Below are 24,309 nucleotides of genomic sequence, written 5' to 3' on the forward strand. Positions count from 1 at the left end.
GACATGTTTGGGCTCTTTCAATATCTGATGAAAGTGTGCCTTTTCTACAGTTTTTTTTTCTACTATAACTTCCAGGTTTATATATCTGTCATGGTCATACGTTTAAATCTCATTTGCAAAGTCGGATTCTTTGCATTCTGTTTGGCATATTATGCATCTATACATTTTGTGTAGACATTATACAACTCATATTTTAGTATCTATTATGCACAGATACTGTATGTATTATGTTATGACTTTTAGTATATCCTATATTTAAATAAATTCATTTGGTATAAAAGTTTAAGACAGTATGACCTACAACTGTTCTGTTATTAAGATTTATGCTTACCCTCTCAAAACATGTAGCAAGGACTACTTTACCTTACTTGCATGACACTTATCTAACCAAGATTTGTTCCAAAAAAAAAAATTTCTTCAAAAATCAATAATGTACAAGTCTGTGAAATTAAATGGTAGCCCACAGTGTGCTTGGACCATGATTTAACACTTGACTTGCTGACCAGTTTTGCACATTTTCTCCCTAATTCACACCTCATTTTTGATAACATCTTCTTAAAGGTGATAACTGCCTCAGACATCATGTTCCTCAGTATGGCTGGAAACAGAACTGAATAAAGAGCAGAGTTTATACACATTGTATAACATCCAGGTACATTAGTCTATATGCCAATTTGTGGGTTTTTACTGCATGCAGTAGTCCACAGCCATGGTTGTTCATCCATCTATTCATTTTCCATACCACTTATCTTACACAAGCTCGCAGCCTGGAGCCTATCCCAGGGGACTTGGGGCACAAGGTGGGGGACACCCTGGATGGGGTGCCAACCCATCGCGCGGCACAACCGCACACACATTTACATACCACACACAGTTTTGGAAATGCCAATCATACCTACAGCCCATGTCTTTGGACTGGGGGAGGACACCAGAGTATCCAGAGGATGCAAACTGGATGTGCACACAGGGCGAAGATGGGATTTGAACCCCTAACCTCGGAGGTGTGAGGCAAACGTGCTAACCACTAAACTGTGCCAGTGCCAACTGCAAAGCCTTAGCCATAGTTCTTTTTGTCACATTATCAAAGATATTGCATTTATTATTGAGTTTATATAATTATTATCTTATTTGCTGGGTAACTTGAATTAAATAGGTTTAATCCAAACCTCAATAACTCACAAACAAATAGAATGAAATAATGTCAACTTGACTCAAAGGACAATTTTACAAAAAAAATAAAATAAAATAAAAAAAATAAATGAAAAGGTGTGTTCTGTGAGTGAGTGCAAAAGTCAGGAATAAAACCTTCTGTACCTCCAACAAATACTCAAAAATATCATTGTACTCTACATATTTAAATAATGAGCCTAATTTTTGAATAATAATTGTCCTGAAGAGTCCGAGAGATTCGAGTTAAATGGGCTGCGACATGCTCGAGATCTTCTGCTCTGGTCTAGAGGTAGCAAGATGAAAGCAGGCTTAGTTAACGCGTCAATTTCAACTCGATTTTAACTCGTGCGTTTAAAAAAGATATATATATATATATATATATATATATATATATATATATATATATATATATATATATATATATATATATAATTTTTTTTTCTCCCCAGTGCTCATAGCGTCTGAATAAAACGTACGTGTGATTTAAATCTTCAGCACGGGTATCTTTATAAAGTCCCATAAAACTCCGATACGACTTTGATTGAACCGTTTGCTGTTGTGTGCTGAGGGAGATCATGGGGGAGAGAGAAAAGGAGAGAGGAAGTCAGAGGAAGAAGGGAGGGAAGGAGGGAAGGAGGGAGGGCGAGGAAAAAGTTCCCTCTCTTCCAAACTTTAGAGTGTGTGTGAGTGTGTGTGTGCGTGCGTAGTGCGTGTGTGTGTGTGTGTGTAGCTTTCACTTTGAGTCGCCTAGGCGGGGTTTTTAGCAGTGCGGCGTGGAGGGAGCGAGGCAGCGCGGCGAACTTGCAATGCAGCGACCGCGGCCGACTGCCTTCCATCTGCAATAAGCTCCGCGAATTCACTCTCTAACGCAATAACCATGTACTCCCCGTACTGCTTAACACAGGTAAACACCATGCTCACTTTTCTTCTCTATCGTCTGGCTTTCTGCGGATCTTTTCATTCTCCTTATTATTATTATTCTTATCCTTCTTCTTATTATTCCTCCCCTTTGTACCTTTGTGACATTCTTTTATTAGCTATTGTATCTTATTCTCGCGCTCGAGCTCGTGTGTCGGTGTGTATTGACTCGGTTCTTTTGCACTTCTGACAGTTTAATAACTTTTTTTTTTTTTTTGGTAGGCGTTACGCTGCAACATGGTCGTGAGAGAAAATGGCGCGTCGCTCGATTCTATTTCATATTTCTAAGAAAAAAGGAGGGAGAAATGGATGAGGAAGAGCGAGAGAACGGCTAGGCTTTAACGTTAGCCTACAGAGTATTTATTTTGGGGGTTAACTTCAGCAAAAAAGAAAGAAAGAAAGAAATTCAAAACGTCTGCAATGAGGAAAACGCAGCGCTTTGGCATCACAGATCACTTTGGGGTCGAGTGCGTTGGACCGTCAGTCCCTTAGATAACTAACTAACTCACTGCTGATTGCTTCTTCTTCTTCGTCTTCTGTCGCATAAGCCAAAGGTCACTGTCACTGTCGCTCCATGCACGGTTCAATCTGACAGCTTTTTAACATTTATTTGTGATTTTTAAATATATATATATATATATATATATATATATATATATATATATATATATATATATATATACACACAGGAAATAATAAACGGTGCATTGCATTTCACGTGATTGAAAAGTTTTGTTGTGACTTGTAGGGACTTGCTATTGTTTTATGCAAATGCCAAATGAATGAGTTGTTACATGCTTCAGTGCATCCAGATAGGTCTAATATCTCCCTTTTGAACTCAGGGTTTGGAAGAGATTTAAAATGCATCTGGACACAGAAAAAATTTTATGGTTTGAGCTGGAAAAAATGCTGGAGCCGCCCCTGTTACATAGCTACTGTAGCCTATATAAATATGTAATATGTTCTCTATGCACTAAGGGCTGTAGTTTTTTATTCTGCTTACACTTAAATGCTGCCAAAGCTAAGTTAACCCCTTATAATATTTATGACGTTGAATTTTTTGCTATGTGTAGCCAAAAACGTCAAGGGCTCGAAGTTCTTGAACTTACCTTGATACACGCGTAGTGTTTAATTCTTCACTTTTCACAATTAATGCGTTTGATTTCTGTGAAAGGAAATGAATACCATGCACACAGTAGGTACAAATGATAAGCACTTGTTAATCGACAAAATGTTTTCAAATAGACCTTAAGGCCTATGTAGGCATTATTATTATTATTATTATTATTATTATTATTATTATTTTGAACAACGTTTAATTCTTCCCTCGGGTCTAGTCAATGTACCGGGCTTACTACATAGTCTAGTCATTTGTTACAGTGTATTGTTTTGTACTCAAATAGCATTGCACAAAAATGTTTTAAAAACTAGTAGATATTTCTGTTTGGATCAGATTGACATCAGATTTATCAGCGATGCATTGCGCTCTTTACAAATACCTCCAAAATGTCATTTCCTTTTCTTAAAGAAATGCAGCATAGCTGTACATTCCCTCTTTTTTTAACTATAGATACAAAGTTGGGTTTTAGTGTGCTTGCAGCGTATAGAATGGTCTGATTTGGAGTTGTGATTGTGAATTTTCGAGGCAAGTGTGTGTGTGGGGAAGACAGTTGAGACTTACACGTGGACAGACCACAAACTGTCTGTTTTACTGACAAATGCCACAGTTATCCAAATACCTCCTTGTAACATCTTTCTGTCAAGCAAAAAGTGAGCTAAACACCTTTATACACTTTGTTTGAGTTTTGACCTGAAATAACAGTGCTTGGGTTTTTCCTGCCTTGCTCAAGTGGTTGTACTTGTATTCAACTGTTCTGCTTGCATTTATCGAAGCTGCTTGCTTTTTTTTTTATTGCACAGCATGTGGGACAAATAGCTGCCTTTCGGCACATGCACAACCGTTTTATGAAGATTTACTGCACAAATTTAGGTCGTTTTTAGGAATGCTGGTTTATTCATGCCACGATGGACAGTTGCGTCCATATGATGTGTAATTTATTCCTGATTTTACAGTGGTTATATTAAAAGAGTTTTGCTCAAATGCCTCTGTTGCCGGTTCATTTGGTTAGCATGCTGTGGTCTGTTTTCCATTTCCAATACATATAACAATAATTAGCATACCAATTGAGTGAAACAGTGTAATTCAGCAGTGAATAATTTTTTTTATGGTCACGATCAGCTGAAATGGGTAATAGGTGCACTTTCAGTTAAAGATAACTGCATAGACTGTCAGTGTTTAATCAAAGGTGCATGTCTATCGGTGGATCAGAGGAAAATGAAGGTCATATACATTTGTTACATGGCACATTTATTCAGACGAACTGTGTGCAGGCTGCACATTTCGTTTTGGGAGTTTTTCTAGCTTGGGTTGTGTTTCTGTAAGCGGATCAGGGCAGATTTATCTCCTGTGCCTGAAATCCACATATTTACCAGCTTGTGTTTCATTGAACCCTTAAGTTCCTCCGCTCCAGGTGAAACAGCATTAGTGAGTGAAAAGTAACTGGAAAAATAAATATACAATATTATAACATTACCAAATGGCCTCTGGCTTCTCCTGGCTTGCATGAGGACTTTTTTTTTTCTTTTCTATGAGAAAACTGCTGTGCATGCAATTTTTTTTCGTTTTTTATTTATTTATTTTTTTTTAAAATTATTTCTCCCTTTGCTCCTTTAACATTTTGTAGCCTTAAGGATTTCTCAGTGCAATCTAAAACAGCTTTATGTAAAGGCTCTTGAATGAATAAACGTCCATGATTAACACTGCTGATCATCATTGTAGTGCAACGCAGCTATGCTGCAGTCTGAAGCCTTCATAGAGCGCGCGCTCTTTCCATTAATTATATACAGTAATTGATAACAGAAGCGGCGGCCAAACGTGCACGTGCTGCACACACGCACTTCTGAAGGCACTACTAAGCGAGAAAGAATTTTGAAGTGTTTCAAAACTTTCTTTCTCTCTGTGTGTGTGTGTGTGTGCGTGCGTGTGTTTGTGCGTGTGTGTGTGTGTGTGTGTGCGCGCGCGCGCACGCTTTCCCACTCCCGCAGAAGCGCTCGCGACTGTACGGCTCTGCTTGTGGACTTTCACAGAGGCTTCACGTTTTGCGTGTTTGCTTTAAAATAATAATAAAAAATAATTCGAATCTGTAATAAAGTCGGAGATGACCGGGTGTAAACAGTGGAATAAATAATTTAATGAATGATAAAAGCTTTTCTGGACTGCGGTGCGGTCGGGATTGCGGGGGATCGGCGCATGATGGAGATTAGGAAATGGCGAAATTCAGATACATGTACTTGAGTAGTTAGAGGCGAGATGAGCTTCCGTCTGCGGTGTTGGAAGATATCTGAATTTAAAAAATAAATAAATGAAAATGCACTCAGGGTAAACAAAAGATCCATTGGTAGCTCCAGCGTAAACCATACTTCTCATTTAATCCCCCTTTTATTTCCAGCAATTTTGCAGATGTCTTTTAAATAGTCTACTGTTGTACAATTGTGCTTAATATAATCAATATAATAATAAATATAGCGATTGTTTAATTATATGCATTAGTTGAACGTCTGTAGGCACCTTCATCTTCATCAAACGCAAATAAATAAATAAAGTAAAAAACATTCTGTGCATCCACATCTTTTCAGTGTATAATAACTTGCCATTTGCTTGGTTTTATTAAACAAGGAAGTTAGTCATATTTTGATTTCTCACATTAATACCACTAATATTAGGCAATGTTATAATGATTAATATTAACAGTTTCAGTGGTGAATCTTAGTTATTACATTTCTTGAATACTTCATTTTTTTTTTCTCTCGCTTAGGTGGTGTTTTAAGGCCTTGCTAATAATTAGTATCATTTCTATAATTGTATGTAGGAATTTGGCTAACAGACTTATAACTAGGATATTGACCTAAGCAAAGGGTCAATTTACATAGATATGTAATTATTTAAAACTGGCTAGTTTGCTGGGGGGTTTTTTCTTGCAGTTGTGCACACTATTTTCACTCAAATTTTAGACAAATCTTTTTAAACAGTTTCTTTCAGTTTTTTTTTTGCTCCAATAGAATGAGACTTTAGGAGTTTCAAGAACACCTCTCATATAGGCCTACTAATTACTTGTATAAACTTTTACAGCTGTCTCGACTTGAAATTATTAGACTGCAGTTGTCCAACCCTGATGCCATTTAAGTTGTTTTAAAAGGGTTCAGCCTGCTAATGTTCCTGTTCAAAAGAAACTTCTGTAATTAACATCTCTAAAGCTATGACACACTGTAAGCATTCCCATTCAGTATACACTTAAATGACAGTATTGGTCGAACGAAAATAATAATTTACAATTTCTGTGTTTCCTGAGGTTCCACATATTATAATACATATTTGTTTTCTGTTTTTTTTTTTTTTTTTTTGTTTTACCATTGCTTTTTAGCCTGTGATTCAGTATTGATCTCTGCAGAATGGTTTATAGAGCCATTTAGTCAGTACCTGGAAGAGATGTTGGCCGACGCACGATACACTGCGCTTAAATGGATATTTTTGAATGTGGTCATCCAACTCCTATAGACTTCCTCTGAAAACTACATTTAGTCAAATTTGAATGTTAAATCCATCTACAGCTTCCCTGCTCGCCCTGTCTCACTTCCCAGGCCTGGAAAATGATTTGAAACAGCTGTTCAGGGGATTAAAATCTGATGAAACCACGGTCTGAACAAACAGAATTGTTGGACATTTTCGAATGAAAGTAGCGAACGCATACACACATTCAGCACTGTTCGCTTGTAAATTCACAAATATTGCTACGTAAATATCTCACTTATTCACTCATTCACTGCTTTTTTAGTTCTTGTGCATACAGGCACAATGGCAAAGCCAAGTGGACCAGTGCATTAATGCAGATTAGGCCCATGTGGCGTTATCGCTGGATTAGTCAGCATTGCAGTTTCCTAGTTTTTGGACTGGAACTGCAATTTAACAATTGAAACAATTTTTTTTTTCACAGCAACTCAGTAGAATCTGTTGACTGATTAGTACACCAGTAACAAATTTTGAACAGAAGGAGAAACGCACATATTATTATTATTCCTTATAGGAATCTATAAGGGTTTATGCTCGAACAACAACATTACTAATCATCATCATCATCATCATCATCATACCCTGTGTTTCATAACCATTTTTTCCTCAAACACTATGCAAAACTGATTCAAAAAAGGAACTTTGCCAAAAGCTAACAGCATTATGATTTTATGTGAATTGCAGACAGGTATTGTGATTGGACCTGAGCAGAAATTGGCAGTACTATGTTAGGCTCATTGCTATAAAGGGACTAATGAATGCCTATAATGGCAGTGGTGCAACGGGACACTGTGTTCCTTTTACTTATTCATTCCTCTCAAGCCCCCGTTGTCTTCTACACCCAATGGCTTCTCCTCCTGCTCGCTATACGCAGATTATTAACAACAACATCTGAGGTATGCTGGTGCTCCTGGTCCTGAAATGACCAGCCATTTATACAGATGGGTCTTATTACATTCATTTAATACTTTATATGCTCTCAGTATTGTCAGTAAACAGCACATGGACATTTTTAAATGTATATATATATATATATATATATATATATATATATATATCTACATGGAGATTTACAGAGAGTAAATGGTAATAAATCCTAAAGCCCTTTTGTTGTTTTGCTATCAGTGTGCTGGTTGCAGGAACCGTGTGGCCTGAATTTGGCTGAATGGTGTTGGCTGAAGGGAATTAAAGATCAGGATTAAAGACTATTTAGTGTTTTTCTCTCAAGCTGTATGCAGAGGGGCCGAATCGATCGCTTCTTATTTGCTATCTGCACAGCTGTCCCAGTATCCGTGGAGAATGGATTCCTGCTGCTATTGCCATGGGAGTCTCCAGCCAAGAAGAATAGGAGGATATCCAGTGTGTGTGTGTGTGTGTGTGTATATGTGTGTGTGAGCGTGTGTGTGTGTGTGTGTGTGTGTGTGTGTGTGTGTGTGTATCCTCCTCCCTTCCCCTTCGCTCATGTCACTCCTGGCACGGATTAGGCCTTGGCAGAGCCCTGGCAGTGCCCGTAGCTCTACTGCGGCTCTGCGGTTGCTGATATGTTGTGCTGTTGCCATGGTTATGGAACACACTCTCTAACACAAGCGCAAATTACATAATTGAGGCTGCATATACATAAGCCACAGAACGTATTTTTTCCCTCTTTTTTGGATGGAAAGCAAGTAAACGATCAGAGCTGATCAGAAACCAAGATCTGTGGGAAAACAGTGAAGGCCTCTTGTAATGGCGCAGACCAAATGGCGTCTCCTTACATCTGTTTGATACAATGCTAAGGGCCTTCTGTAAAGTCAGACGAGGCCTCGTAGCATGAATTTAATCTGATTAGCCATCGGTATAAATGCTGCATGGTCTTTTGGTCTGTTTTTGATGCTTTTTTCACTGTTTGGTCTGGTTTGTTAGATTTCTTCATTGAGTGAGGAGGCTACTCAAGTCGGAGGGTGTGGACATTTACACCAGGTGGCTATGCCAGGCTTGGCGTTGCTTTGGCGGAGCATCACTGTGTTGCTAGGCAGTTTTTCCTGCTTTGGCTTCCTGCTTCATTGGTTCTGTCTTTGTCTGCATAGATCGGTTTATAGACTTTTCTAGCCAAAATTGTACACTCAGCGTGGTCTGCGAATGGATTCATGGGTTGTTTGGAACAGGAACGAAACCTGTTTACAAGGAAAGGTACAGTTTGTACCTTTTCTTATAAGAGTATGCATGAATTTGTTGGCAGTAATAGATGTAGTCACTGTAAATGTTTGATGTATATTTGAAATGGACCGATCCTAATATAGCTTTTTCACAGTCAGTGATCCAGTGTAAGTGTAAAATCTGAAAAGTCTCTCACTCTTTCCCTCCTCGTTGTAATAAACAGACTTATTTACAACCATCTACCCTCATGCATAATGCAATTGCGCGCACACACACACACACATGCACACTTGTGCTCACTCTCACCTCTCACACCTGCACACACTTAAGCACATGGGACGCAGGTGTGCATTCTTGACTCATCTGTGTCAATCTGGTGTCGATTGGAGACATCACACCTCCCCACACAGTGCTGTGTGGGGAGGTGTGTATGAGAGAATTTATTGAAAGGCAGCAGTAATATTGGCAACATGCCAGGTGTGCTTTGGCCTCAGCTGACTCTTAACCCTTACGACGAATCACTCTGACCCGTGCAGCCTGTCTCCATGTCCAGGCGCAATGAATTAGCAAGTGTTCCCAATACCCATGCCTGCATCCATAATTAGGTATCTGCACCAGCATAGTAACATCAAAGCACTTCAGTTTAGCAACAGCGATTGGTTATTGCCAGAGATGACATGAGATCTGATTGGTTGGTCCACCATTAAAGCTGGTACACTTATTATGTATGTATCCCGTTTTTTCACACGTTTTGTAAATGGCAATGAATGTGTGTGTGTTTTGTCTATATTCATGAGGTGATATAACTTTCCAGTTAGCTAAGAACTGTAACGAGTGCTGTGGACTCCCAGAAGCAAATCTCAGTACGCATTATTAAGCCAGAAAACCTTGGTGACCATGACAGGAAGTTGTATATTTTTATTTTTCACTCTAAAGTGTTTATCCAGATATCCAGTGAGAGCCACAGAGAGCAAGAAAGGAAGAAAGAGTGAGTGTGTGGGGTGTCAGACAGTTTAGGAGCTAAACACACAACGGGAAGAGTTTTTTTCCCCTCTCTCTTGGAATATACTCTGATATATTGCGTTCTGCCAGTATAACCAGTATAAACAGAACGACAACACAGGTCAATAATCTAAGAGTTTTCCATGTGACTCCTGGTTGTATGGCCTGGCCTCATGGTGTTATGCCTACATTATAGACAAGAAAACATAGCCTCTTCTCTCATCCTTAGCTTTTCTCTTTTTCTTCGTGAAAGCAGGAAGTTGGTTCAGAGCCAGCTGTGGAAATCTATACGCTGTTGCATAATATAGCATATCTTTACCTAGCATGAACCTAGCGGAGACTCTGCAGCTGTGAGCAAACAGAGAGAGAGAGAGAGGCTGAGAGAGAGAGAGAGCGAGAGAGAACAAGGGCGGGGGTGTGTGTGTGTATGTGTGTGTGTGTGTGTGTGTGTGTTTGTGTGTGCGTGCGTGCGTGTGTGTGTGTGTGTGTGTGTGTGTGTGTGTGTGTGTGTGTGTGTGGGAGAGAGATTCCTGTGAGTGTTTACTGGCTATGGTTTCAGGCCACAAGCTGTAGGCCATTTCTAGACAGGCCCAGTGTAGTGTGACACATTGCAGGGCAGAGATCGCTTTCTGTCTCTTACTGTTCAATAGTTCAGCAGCTGGGACAAACATTCTTATTCTACACTATTTTCAGCAATTATATGCAATAAAATACATAGAGATGTTCATATTTTCCTTTTATTAATACTTTTTATGTATTTCAGTATAATATAGTATATGAATTTATTGTTTACCCACAGATATGTATATATATATATATATATATATATATATATATATATATATATATACACACACACACACACACATACGCACATATGTATATATATTTATATGTATACGCACACACATAGCGATCAGCCATAACATTAAATCGTGTAGGTCACACCTTGTTAAAGTCACTCAGATCCACTTGCCCATTTGTCCTGCTTCCAACACATCAACTTTGAGAATTGACTCTTTACTTGCTGCGTAATATATAGCTCCAGTGTGCTGCCCAGTCCTAAGTTTTGATGGGTAAGCTTTTGTAATGTAATAAAAGTACTTCCAGCTTGTGAGCTAGTTATCTGCACTAGTACAGATTAAGGTTAATGAAACGAGTGAATGTATGAGTTTCTGGAAGGGGACAATTATAGTCTTTATCCTCTGCTGTTAAATTTTCCCATGTAGCCTAGCACATTATGTTTGCGACCTCAACAAAAAGTCATCAAGGGTGAACATTTCAGCTGTGAATTGCAGTGTTCCATCCTCACCGAATATTGTTTGCAAAATATTGTTAGTGTTTTTATTCTCTTGATGTGTGGTGTGTTTAAATGCAAGGGGTTATGGTGGTTTAGTGTCTAACATGTTTGCCGCACACTTCCAAGGTTGGCGGTTCAGTTCCCACCTCTGCCCTGTGTGTGTTGAGTTTGCATGTTCTCCGTGTGTGTGTGTTTCGGGGTTTCCTCCCCCAGTCTAGAGACAGGCGTTGTAGTCTGCTTGGCATCTCTAAATTTAAATTGTCTGTAGTGTGTGATTGTGCCGTGTGATGGGTTGGAACCCTGTCCAGGGTGTCCCCTGGGATAGACTCCAGCTCCCCATGACCCTGTGAAGGATAAGTGGTATAGAGGATGGATGGATGGATGGATGGATGGATGGATGGATGGATGTTTAAATGCGAGTTACATGATGGGTTTGTACTGCACTTTATTTTGCTCGGTTTCATCAGTGCTTCCACAAACCTGTGTATTCCTGACTCAGAAACATCATTATGTCATCCATGCACACTAATTAACCCGCCTACTGAAAAATCATTCTGTTGTCAACCAGATTGTATTTCGGCCGATGTGTGTAGTGCAGCAGGCAGAATTTAAACATAGCAATTTTTTGTTTTTGCAAAAGTCATTATGTGTTTTTCCTTTCTTCAGTTATTGAACCTACAAACTACAAATAAAAACTAATAGCCCGGACATAAAACCTTGTCAGGGCCACCCGGGATACTGATTTGTCCATCCGTGTGACAGTACAAAAGTTTTTAATATTTCTATTATGAAATAGCCATTGAAATCAACTCAAATCAAATGAATATTGACATAATAATTATAATATTTCTGTGTCACACAGTGTTCTGTACCATTTCTGATCACGTGACTGATTCACATTGACTTCATTCAAAGGTTTAGGCCAAATAATTAACCATTTCTTCTCATTGTATTTTATTAATAAGGTTAGTCTAGCTCACTGAATGCAGCGCAGAGAGTGAGCTGGCTTACAGCAAATGGATGTGAGCGTAAATCATACACATTCTTGATGTAGTCTTCGGGAGATTCTAAAATGAAGCATGTTGCAGTTAAAAAAAAAACATGTCTCTTATGAAAGATTGGAGAACAAAAATGGAATGGATGGAAACAAAACCAGATTTATCAGTAGCACTATTTCTATGTTTTCAGCTCTCAATTATAAGGAGAGCAAGCTGCTTGCAACTCCTCACTAGCGTAGCTCAGTTAAGGATATCGCTGCCAACATGAAATATAGTACATTTAATTAATTTTTTTATATCACTCGCATTCTGATGCTTGAAAATGTGCTGCTGTGACTACATTAAGATGGTATGTTGAGTTCAGGTATGTCTCTGTGTGGAGTTTTGCATATTCTTCTTATGTTCTCTGGTTTCCTTCCACCTCCTAAAAAGATGACAGTAGGTGAAATAGGAACTCTAAATTACCCTTAGGTGTGAATGTTTGTGTCCGTGGAATAAGGTCTGGATCCACCACAAATCTGACCAACGTAATGTGGCTTCTGAGATAAATGAATGAATGAATGAATGAATGAATTTGATGACCCCTTCACCCATTTTGTTTTAAAATGTCAGTGAAAGAAAAGAAAGAAAGTAGTACCATCTAGGTTTCTTAGTATTCTCCACAGAACATTTCTTATATAGTATTGCAGAGCCTACACACACACAGCGTAGTAATGCAGAGTGACGTTTATCACGTGCAAAAATGTCCAAATAAGGAACAAGCTATTTTGTCCAAATTAAGCCATAATGTGTTTGTTCTTATATTTTCTCAGTTTTGTTTTTGTAAGTCAACACCTTTTTGTGAAGAGGAGGCACACAAGCAGAGGTCACTGAGTCAGACTGGTGTCTCAGTGCTTTTGTTCTTCAGCCGAAGGTTTTAACATATAAACCCTACATGGAAACGTGCCCGTTTTTTTTTTCTTCTTCAAATTGAAGTTAAAGTCACATCCTGTGTATCGCCTTGTGCTCAGTAAAGTGCAGAGAACGTGGCTACAGGAAGCAACTGGGTGTGTGTTTGTCCTTAGGTTTACATGCCAGGACAGTACTGCTAATTTAAGACTCCTCCCGGCTCTCCCTCTCTGGTACTGACAGCAAATTTTGAGACAGAGTGGATTTCTTACAGCTCATTGAGCAGATGAGACTGCAGCCGTCGGTGATTAAATAGGGCCATGCAATCGTTTATGCAGATTTGTTATTAGTTGGATCGTAAAAACTTCGCCTCTCTCTCTCTCACCTTGCTTTCAGTTTAGCGTCTTTTTCAACCTCACACTCTTTTTCTCTGCTTCTGGCTCTCACTTGTCAAGTCCAGCTTCAGAGGGCCCGACGTGCCAGATGAATATGTCTGGAATAGTAGCCATATGTGAGCCGAGAAAGCGCACACAGCACAGGAACAAGTGGGCTTTCATAGAGCCACTTTCAAACCTCAACAAGGGGAGCAAGTGTAGCGGTAACTGCTAGCTTCCAAATCTAGTCTTCTCCAGCCCTGCTTTAAGAAATGTAAAGAAAAAGGACTGTATTCTTTAATCAGTTTATCCATTCAGAATATATATACAAAAAGATATTTCTCATTGGAGCTGCTGTGTTGTTGAAATCGGTCCCCCTTTTTTCAACAATTACCTTTTTCATTTATCTTGTGTTCCACTTTTAATATCTGCTTTTATATATAAATATTAAGGGGATCTATTTGCAGAAGGAATTTTTTTTTTCCTGCAAAGCTATTTGTATTCTCCTCTTTCTTTGCCCTGGAAGCAGCATGTGATTAAAACAGCCGATACCGGCGTATTATATTTCCCCCAAGACGTTGAGGAATGTGAATGTATCGTAACCATATTACTCCAGTTAGGAGATGCTCACTGTGCCAAGATCAGGGCAATGTAGATATATAGGAACAATTGAGACTCTCAGCCTGCCTTCTCTTCTCCCTCACTTAGCCGAATCAAGAAGCGGTGGCTATGTCCAGAAAAAGAGAGATGCCTCCTGCCTTAAAATACATTTGTTGTGAGTGAGGCATGTCGCTAGTGGGACTTTGGCTGGTACAATCCCTCCACTGTTAAAACAATGATGTGGTTGTGCTCCATAACCCAATTACGTCTCTCTAGAGCAAGAGAGAGAGCAAGAGAGGGAGAGAGAGAGAGATCAGGAGAGAGAGGGAGACTCTCTTAGTAAATCCCATAGTTACCAATCCTGATCTGAGAGCTTAAAGTAAAAGACCTTATTCATTTCCTTTCTGCAATGCTGCCCACCAAACCTGTGCTCGAAACTACATAATTGCAGGATGAAAATGCAAGTTTGGGAAAAAATGTCACTTATATATATATATATATATATATATATATATATATATATATATATATATATATATATAATATGTATGTGTGTGTGTGTATATATATATATATATATATATATATATATATATATATATATATATTGCTTGGTCTTTTTCCAATCTTTAACTGTCCAGTTTCCGTGAGCCTGTTCCCACAGTAGCCACAGGTTTCTGCTCTTGGCTTGCAGCTGGGGGACCTGATGTGGTCTTCTGCTGTTGTAGCCTGTCTGCCTATCTGCCTTTGATATGTTGTTCATTCTGTGATGCTTTTCTGCTCACTATAGTAAACAGTGGTTATTTGAGTTACTGTAGCCTTGTCAGCTCGAACCGGTCAGACCATTCTCCTTGTGCTGTTCTGTGTCAACTCTAGGGACTTGTGTGTGATAATCCCAGGAGTTTTCTGAAATGCACAAACCAGGCTGTCTGGTACCAAGAACCATGATATGGTCAAAATCACTGAAGTAAAATTTCTTACCCTATTCTGATGTTTGATCTGACCATTTACCGAAACTGTGTGCTGCTGTCACATGATTGGGTGACTGGATAATTGCATGAATAAGCAGGGGCACATGTGTTCCTATTAAAGTGGCCAGATTAAAGTATATACAGAGAGAGAGAGAGAGAAAGAAAGAGAGAGCGAAGCACCTGTTTGGAATGGCAGGTTGAAGTACAGCATGTTTGTGGCATTTGGAGCTTTAATTCTGTGTGCTTTTTCATTTATTAAATTTTCGTGTAAAATGAACACCCCCTGCTAATGCGTTTGGGGGCCTCCAACTGCCAAATTGGGCCCTGTTCGGAATGGGGCGTGTCTCTGTGCCTCTCTCCAGCCAATAAAGTCTTTCAGTTTGAAGCCATCTCATTCGCATGCTGTATCCCCACTGGCTCCGGGTGTCTAAGTATCGCCATGGGGACAGTTCAAACCCTCGATTGGCTATTGCCATGTTTTTGTTTACCCGTCCTGCTGCTGTCTGTCGTCAGCTCTCTGGTTTCCTGGTGCTGGGAGGTCGCAGCATCTTTATTAATTCAACATGAGGAAGTTTGCTCAGGAAGAGGGGAAAGGGATGTGGGCAGTCATATTTACCGATAGGAAAAGGGTGTACGAGAGGACTGCGCACGTCAGACACCTTTAAATATTCCAGTGTCGAGCAGGAATATTTCTTCTTAGCCTGGGTAACTTTATTAGACACTTGTTCGTATCAAGTTAAAAGTTCTTCTCTAATGAACTGCATTTCTGCTCACAACCCACAAACAGAGGATTATGGATTGATTTATTAAATAGACTTCTAACAGGGAAGTCCAGTGTTGATGTTCAGGCAATGTTAGTTAAAGGAAAAAGCCACCCTGAATTACTTGCATATTAATATTTTTCAATGACTCTAAGTTGACATTTTAAAACATAATGAATGAATTAATTTGTTTGTTTATTAGCTTTTTAAGCTTCTTTCATCCACGTTAGTCCTTGCTTTATCTCTGCCTATGATAGCAAGTAAAGATATCTTGAATAAAGGAAAGGTCATCTACTATTTCTCATTATTAGATGTAAAGCCAGTAAATATGTCTAGAGATAGTCTTAATGGTCTTACATTTATATATGTATATATATATAGTCATATTTACTGGCTTTTCTGTCTTAAAATTGGCTTAGTGGTTAGCATGTTTGCCTTGCACTTCCGGGGTTGGGGGTTTGAATCCTGTTTCCGGCCAGTGTGTGTGTGGGGTTTGTGTTGTCTCCTTCAGGGGTTTCCTTCAGGTACTCTGTTGTCCTCCCCCTGTCCAAAGACATGTGTTGTAGGCTGACTGGCATTTCCAAATTGTTTTTAGTGTGTGCGATTATGCCTTGCGATGGGTTGGCATCCTGTCCAGGGTGTTCGCAGCCTTATGTCTGAATTCCCTGGCTCCAGGCTCTCTCACACTTTAGTCCTTTAGTCTGTCCATCTCTCTCGCCCTCTCATCCGGACACTCTGACTCAAATAGGTAAAGTTCCAAAGCTATAACTTTCAAGCTAATGCTGCTGTCAGTACCATTGTGGAACTGTGTTGTTATAGCTAGTTGAAGTGCATCCTGGAACTTTCAGCATTTGCTGTCTTCACAACTTTCCAACTACCTTGGATTTCTCATTAATATGACATTGTAGGTTGCTGAAAAACGGTGACCTGAACCCTGACTATTATCACTTATGTTTGATGTTTGTATGGTTGAATGTTTTCTCTCATTAAATGCCATTGTGACTGCACTAGCAATGCCCCTATGCGACATCAGCCCAATAGACCACTATGTTCTTACGGGAATAACAAAAACACAGCACAGACTAAGAATAAATTAATTCACTGCCCAAATATTTCAATATAAACATATGTATATGTAATGTGTTTCAGGGTGGAGTTTTACTTTAGGTTTTTACTCAGGACTGAACTTGTAGGTCCATGTTAAATCACGCACAGAAATGTTTGTCAGAAAGTCTTTCCTCTGCAGAATTTTTGGGTCACCCCAGAGATGATGCTCACCCTTATAGGTCTGGGCCATGGTGCATAGAATGCTTTTTAAGTCTCTCTGGCTCTCACTCTCTCTTTTTCTGTCTTTCTCCGAGGCCAAGTCTGGACACACCTGTAGACTCTTTACTTTTGCGTCTCTTTCCTTGCTCCTCAATGACACCCTATCAACGGGAAGACATTCACAGACCTGACAGCCTGATATCTAAGGGTTTTTAGTAGGACATGACAATGTAGGGAATGAAAAGAGAGAATGAAAGACAAGGAGAAGAGTGACTAAGAAAAGCAAGAGCGCGAGCGTGAGGATAAAGAGGATCAGTAATGGTGGTGAGTGCTTGGGGATGGTGATGAAGAGTGACAATGAAAGGGTGCAAGAAGAACAAGAGAAAGAAAGCGCGAGAGAGGAGGAGACAGGCAGGGATGTGAGTTTCGGGCCGGCGCTAAAGCATTTGCATAAAGGGCAGGGCAGAGTGCCCAGCGGTGGAAAGGGTTGGCACCGCGCCTCACAGACTGGCAGAGGGGGCCGACAGAAGAGAGAAAAATAGTAGAGCAGGAGAATGACAGAGAAGCAGTGAGGAGGAGGAGGAGGGGGGATTTAGTCAATAGTACTTCCCTTGTTCTGCGAGAGGAGGGCCCGGCTGCGTTGGCACTGGCGATGGGGAAATCTCTTGTTTGTGTGCTAGATTGCCCCTTTATTTCTTTGATTGCGGACCATTCAGCGTTCGGCAAATGCCCTGTTTGTGTGAACCTGCGGTGTACCACAGTTTAGGAGTTTAGCACTACGACACTGTTGTCATGCAATCAGCATGGTCTCACACTTTTGTGACATTTGCAACAATTTCTATGACTCAGTTTAAAAAAAAATGTTTGATTAATTATGATAGTTATGATGGCTAAGACTGGGCCGTGGTGAGCGCTTGCACATTTTCAAATCCATTCAAACTCAATCCAACAATCTCCACTGCAATTTGAATTGGTATGTACTCTTACCCTCATTAAATCAGATTCCATGAAGTACACGATTGCCCCCCGTTTCAGTATTGTTTCTAACCTTCAGCTCACCCTTGCCATTTCACCTTGAGGAAAAACCTCAAATGTAATTCCATTACTTTATTAGCTCAACTATTGTTTGTTAGATGACCCTATAGAGGGGGAAGGGATTGAGTCAGTCGAAATGTAGACTCCAGGAGAGGAGCTTGCTGAGACCCAGTTCCATTTTTCAAGCTGTCAAAAATACTTTGAAATAATTAATATTGTTAAAACAAACATTTAATTTCCTACATGTGCACCAAGGAAATAGCTTATTTTATGCTTGTGCTTGTGCTTACTAACAAATGAACTGTATTCCTGTATTCCTTCTCATGTTCAGCAAAAGGCCACTTCCAAGTCATGACGGGATGTCAAAGAAGGCATCTTTAAAACAGTATTGAACAGGGGAATATGTTTTTTTTTTTACTCCTTTTCATCTTCTTAGCCCAGATTCCCCTCAGCATTCTCCCAGTCAGCTGTAAGGAAAAGGTTTGAATCCTCTGCACACTTTCTTGCTTCTCTCCACCTTTCTTCAGGTATTTTGAGGTTAAAGACTGATGCCATATACTGGTATATGGACTGGAGCTCACTACGGCAGCTAATCAGTTTGGCCGAAGCTTCTTGTTACTTGTGAAAAGCACTTACTTCTTCAGTTACACGCTGGACGTGCTACTACATTACCCGTCATGTGCAGCGATCATTAGTCTACGCCAAGGATGAGAGCGGGGGCAAAATCCAGGGCATGACTGGTTAAGGTTAGAAGGACTGCCCATTGTCCATTCAGCACCAGAGTGCTGCAAGCGTGGAATAGTCAGATGATGTCAGAGCTCGGCTGACTGAAAGGAACACTGATGGTCAGTGTCATAGGAGCCTAGTCTATTTGTTTGATGTGATACTTTGTTTGTTCCCCTCAACCAGCATGGCATCTTCTTTTTTTAACATTATATGGATCGAGCATTCCTAACAAAGACCCCTTTGTATGCATTCAAAGTGTTGCATTTTTTCGCATCTTTTTTTTTTTTTTTCCAGGCATGTCAAAGTAGCATGTTCATGCGTGAATAAAAACCCATGATTTGTGCCGACATGCTGAGCTAATTGCGTTTTCAAAGGTTTTCTCTCCTCACCAGCGTTCTCTATAGGCCTGACAATGCTAAGCCTCGGCTTGAATCTCAATGAACACGAAAATCAGAGTGGTGCCAGCCGTGCGCATCGGCCCATGCAGATAACTTTGTGGTATGTTGAAATCAGACCCAAGTTAAGTAGGCTCGAGATTTCAGATAATGCAACAATAACAATGCTATCAGCACATCAAAGCAACTCGACCAGAAGAGGAATAATAAACAGCCAGTAAATTCGACCACGGGAGATTTCGATCATTTCTTTGCCCATTTAACTGTGATCTGTTACTCATCATGGTTGGTTCAAAAATGTTTTTTTTTTTTTTTCAGCAAATGCCCTTATAGACACATCTCTGTGTATTAGGTTAGGAAAAACATTGACATAAATATTCCAGTTTATATTTTTTAAATCTGTAATTCGTGGATTTTATCTGTCATTACCGACATATCTCCTTCTGCGTTCTCATCTAAAGCAGTATGTTGTCTTTTATAGAAAAGTTACAGGAAAAAAGAAAAACCAGTATTTAGAAAGTTCATACACACACACACACACACACACACACACACACACACACACATCTAAATGAAAACACTCAACCAACATTGAAATAGTAGTCCAATAGTATTTCATTATTGCATTAATAAGTACAATATTCCAATTATTTTCTTACTTTACATATTTATTTCCTGTGTCCTGTAGCTATAGGCTTATATCACAATGCAACATTTTCTCACCTTCTGTTATGTGAGATGAAGGGAACAAGCTGGGATGTACGGTATGGGATCTATGTGATGCAATTGAATGGTTGATCGTTCTAGGGTCTGTTAAGCTTATACATTTTTGCTGTAGTCACAGTGTACACTATGAAAGGACACAGCATAAGAAAATGGATGGATCCCCATGAAACAATGTGCGCAACAGTATTTGTAAATTGTTTGTTTAGTGCTGGATATGTACTGTTTCTACAGTAAATATCCCAAAGACCATGTTAGGTACTTAGAGGAATATTTGATCATTTTTATCCTATTTTCTTTCATCTATAGCGTATGGGTGATTGCCAGTGACAGCAAATTTAAGCATGTTTCTGTACTATGAAATAAACAGAAGATTGTTGGGCCAGTTGTTGATGTCGGTGAAGTTATTATTCATGGTAACTGTTCACACACTACACATGCAATGAATAGACACTACCTTTAGAAGAAAACACGCTCAAACATTCTTTTAAAGAGCTTTGGACGATGTTGGGGAATCTTTTAAACGCCGTCCCTGATAATGTGGCGGTGGCAGTGGGATTGGAATGTGCCGTACGTGCCCGTTGGGATGCAGCGTGATGCCACGCTGCGCCTTCGCTCCCTCCACGGCCACAAATTGCTTGCAGATCTTTCACACATAGTAACGCGCCGATTTGTAAACTGGGATAATTACAAACCACGCCAAGCACCGCTTCAAAGATCTTTTTCGCATCAGTGCCTGGCCTGTGATCAGTGTGCGTGTGAAATTAAAAAAAGAAAAATTCTGTGGTGAAGTTCTTGGTTGTTCTGTATTATTCCTTGTGTGGTCTTAAATAATGAGCTGGTGCAAGGGTAATGAGTAGATTGATTACAGAAAGGACTTTTACAATGTTTCTTTCGTATTTAGCTTAATACAGAAGCAAGAACACGGTCAGGTTCTTAACTGGCAAGGTAGGGTACAAATGCATGAAATTAAGTGGGAGGACTCCAGTAGTGCATCTTGATTTGTCCTTAATTACAATAAATTAATTACAGAGCATAATTAATGCACATGAATGAACCCATCGATGGAATGGATGTTTTTGATAGTATGCATATTGTGTGTTTTTAATACAGTCCCTACAGTGACACTGACCCTAAAGGCACATAGATAATGAGATAGATATGAGAAATAGTTTGTTTTCATTCGATACCCAGATTTCCCTGCGCTGACTGACACTCAGGTATTTGGAGTTGAACTGATACTTGGACAGATTGTTTGCTCTACAAAGGAAGAGGCTGTGCTGCGATAGACGCACTGATAAGGCGGAAAATGAGACTATCACGTTAGTGCAGGTGTGGGAGAATGGATGCACTGGATGCCACTAAAGCAGATAAAAGCTTGAGTATTCTGACGGTTGGGATGGGTGTGAAACATGACTGCTGCATGAGTTTGTCCACCTCGACACTATCTTTTATCGAGCATTATGAGTCATCTGAGTGTGTCTATGGGGATAGCAAAACAGACCTGCAGCAGAATGTTAGAAAAGGATGTGCAGACATGTCTATTACCTGTGCCAGCATACACACGCACACACACACACACACACACGTTGACACACCTGCTCCTTGCTTAACACCTCTACATAAGTGTAATCACACATAATTTCTTTTTCTGAGTGTGAAAGCGTGTGTGTGCGCGCGGACAGAAGCGTGTTCCAGTGTGACACACTCTCTGACACAGAGGAGATGACCGTGTGTGGCTTTGCTCTGCTGTATTTTTGTAGTGGAGTGTTCTCCGTGCTGGCACGCTGACATGTCTGGGCTGGCATCCCCGTGCCACCATGAGCTAGCACATGACTCTTGCGCACACACCCTTCTCTCAGTCTGCTGTCTCACTATTTCTGGCTTTTACTCGCAAAACAATCAGGCCCCATCCACACGTATACGGATATTTTTGTAAACACGTTTTTTTTCTGAGTTTTGGCCTTAACGGGTCACTGAAAGAGACCACTTTCCAAAACTCGGTATATTTTTGAAAACAGTGACGTCACAAAGTCGACCTGCGTGCGTTTTTGCGTGTGTTATATATAAACTGTGCTAGGACTGTGTTTATCGTGGCTGCTGGTCAGGTGTTACTTTGATAACATGCTTGTAAGTTCATTTCGCTTTGATTTATTATTACACCCTAGTACTGTCGCCACCTCCTTCGCTGGACTGCTCATGTTTACAAAATGTTTTTTTGAAATTTTTGTTGAAAATGGAGGGAGGAAAAACCTTTGAAAGTCTTTTCAGTCCCTCCAGAATTGCTTGCGGTTTTGCAGTAGCCGAAATTAAAGCAAAATCTGCAATATTCAGAGGAGCTTGCAATTTTTCTAAATTACTCAGATTTGGGCCAAGACACGTCATGTGATGTCATCACAACGCGCCAATGCCCTCTTCAATTCACATGAGTTGAAATTGAGTACAGCTAAAAGGTCTCGTTTACCAGCAGACATCACTGTGAAAGACAGTGTAAAATACAGTGCCAGTCAAGTAGTTTTCAGCAGAAAAAGAATTTTGGGAAAAAAAAGCTCAACGAAATCCTTTATGGACTGTCTTTTAAAATATCAGTGTATATGTGGACAGTTTTTTAAGGCATGTTTTCATTTTTACTTGTTTTTTTTTTCTGGCACAATCTCTTTCTGTGTGATTGTGGGGTCAGAGAGCAAAGTTAGAATCCGTCCTCCCCGGAGGAGGTCAGGGTCACAGTCATGGACACACAGCGGGCCACCAAGAACCCAAGTTAGCCCATGCAGTGATGTGGGAAACCCACAAGCAGGTCAGAGCTAAGCCTGAGCGGGTATTTAATGCTCGAATATACATCTCAACCTGAACAAAGCACACACACACTTGCATTCCACATTCTTGATGATGGCCATGTGAAGCGTTATTCCACATTTTTACTCGGAAAGTACACGTCTGTATAAATTCTTGATTAGTTTACTTGTTAGTACGCAGGTGCGTAGAATTGCACAAAGAGACAAAGTTCTTTTGCCTTTCTCAACACCCACCATTCTTTCTGCTGCTGGAAACGGCGCGACTCCGTCAGTCCACACTAATAAATTCACATGCAGCACAGCTTCTGTGTTGTCATTTTTAATGATGTGCTTCATAAATACGGGTGCGTACATTCTTTCTCCCCAGCCAGTGAGTTTTAGTTCTGCCAATATTTTTCGCAGTAATCTCCGTAGGCCTTCCAGCAGGACAAATTTCAGTTTTGCTCCAGCAGCTTTTCCATTAAAAAACCTCACCAGTCTCTTGGGTTTGGGTGGAGCGCCGATCTGTATCAAATTAGCCTCCGATATATGTAAGGATGCAAGTTTTTAAAACCAAAATTTATTGCTCTGTGCTTTGTCATTAACTCACCCTTTTGACAAAATAGACATTATTCAGCGTTCATTTGAAACGCAGTAAATTAATGCTGTGCAGTTTTATAGGCCTTACTCGGGGCGCACAGTCGCTGTGTAAAAAAAACATTGTGGAAATGTGGAAAACATTTAAATTAGATTTTTTTTTTCTTTCGTGGAGGGTTTGTCTGCTTTCTGATGAGAACCAGGCTGCGTTCAGGTTTTCTCCACGCAGCGCTTTTAGTTTTGTTGTTCTTTAGTAAATGCTGCCAGAGGCAAATATAAGTTAGCAACAGAGCTTTTCGTCTTTTTGATAAATGGCTTTCATGATATTAATGTGATGTGCGTCCGCGTCAAGAGCGGGAAGAGTGAAGCACTCTTGAAATCTTTAATCCCTCAAGGGGATCCAAGGCCAAGCGGCCTTTCCAAATGCAGAGGGTTTTTTTTTTTTTTTTTCCGAAGAGACAGATCCATTTGAGTGTGAGCAACTATAGCACGTTAAGCGTTTAATAAATTGCAGCCATGTAATTGACTCTGATGAGCTAATACTCACATGTAATAACTTTGACCTGGACACGCAACATTATGCAATCAAACAGACCTATTTCAGAAAAAAAAATCAATCAAAGAATAAATCAAACGAGGATGCAGAGTTGAGCAGACCTAGTTATGCATTTTGATAAAGCCTGTTTGAATTTTAATATAGGACGTATGAATAATCTAGCTCAATTTATGCGAAATAAACACGGTATTGCATTAATGAGCTATGTAGCCTAAAGTCAAGGAATACTGTGATAAGTGTATAAATTCATGCCTCATTATATAGTTAACGTGCCAGTAAACCTTTTGACCACTCAGATTTCAACTACTGGCATACAGCAAAGTCCAGCTATGCAAACATAGCGCTTGATTTTTCTTTCACACAACTGAAGCGAGCCTGTGTGAAATGGACTAGTAGATTTGATTCAAACGCGGTACATGCAGTATGATTACGTAAAGCTTCCCCAAAAAACTGTCGCCTTTTTTTTTTAGTACAAAAAATTAGTTACAGTAT

At 39.8% G+C, this 24,309-nt stretch overlaps 1 protein-coding gene across 6 annotated transcripts in view; it reads left to right on the forward strand.

The window, feature by feature from the left end:
- Nucleotides 1-24,309, forward strand: part of nfixb (nuclear factor I/Xb) — a 155,438-nt gene that overhangs the window by 24,549 nt on the left and 106,580 nt on the right. The window contains exon 1 of one of the 6 annotated variants that reach the window (XM_017487796.3): nt 1,854-2,074. The exons of the other annotated variants lie outside the window; for them this stretch is intronic. Within the exon in view, the coding sequence (XP_017343285.1) occupies nt 2,048-2,074 (27 nt within the window). The 5' untranslated portion in view covers nt 1,854-2,047. Of the gene's footprint in view, nt 1-1,853; nt 2,075-24,309 lie in introns of those variants that run through there. 6 annotated transcript variants of the gene reach the window in all.

This window comes from Ictalurus punctatus, chromosome 2, assembly GCF_001660625.3.
Source record: "Ictalurus punctatus breed USDA103 chromosome 2, Coco_2.0, whole genome shotgun sequence".
Classification (NCBI taxonomy): domain Eukaryota; kingdom Metazoa; phylum Chordata; class Actinopteri; order Siluriformes; family Ictaluridae; genus Ictalurus; species Ictalurus punctatus.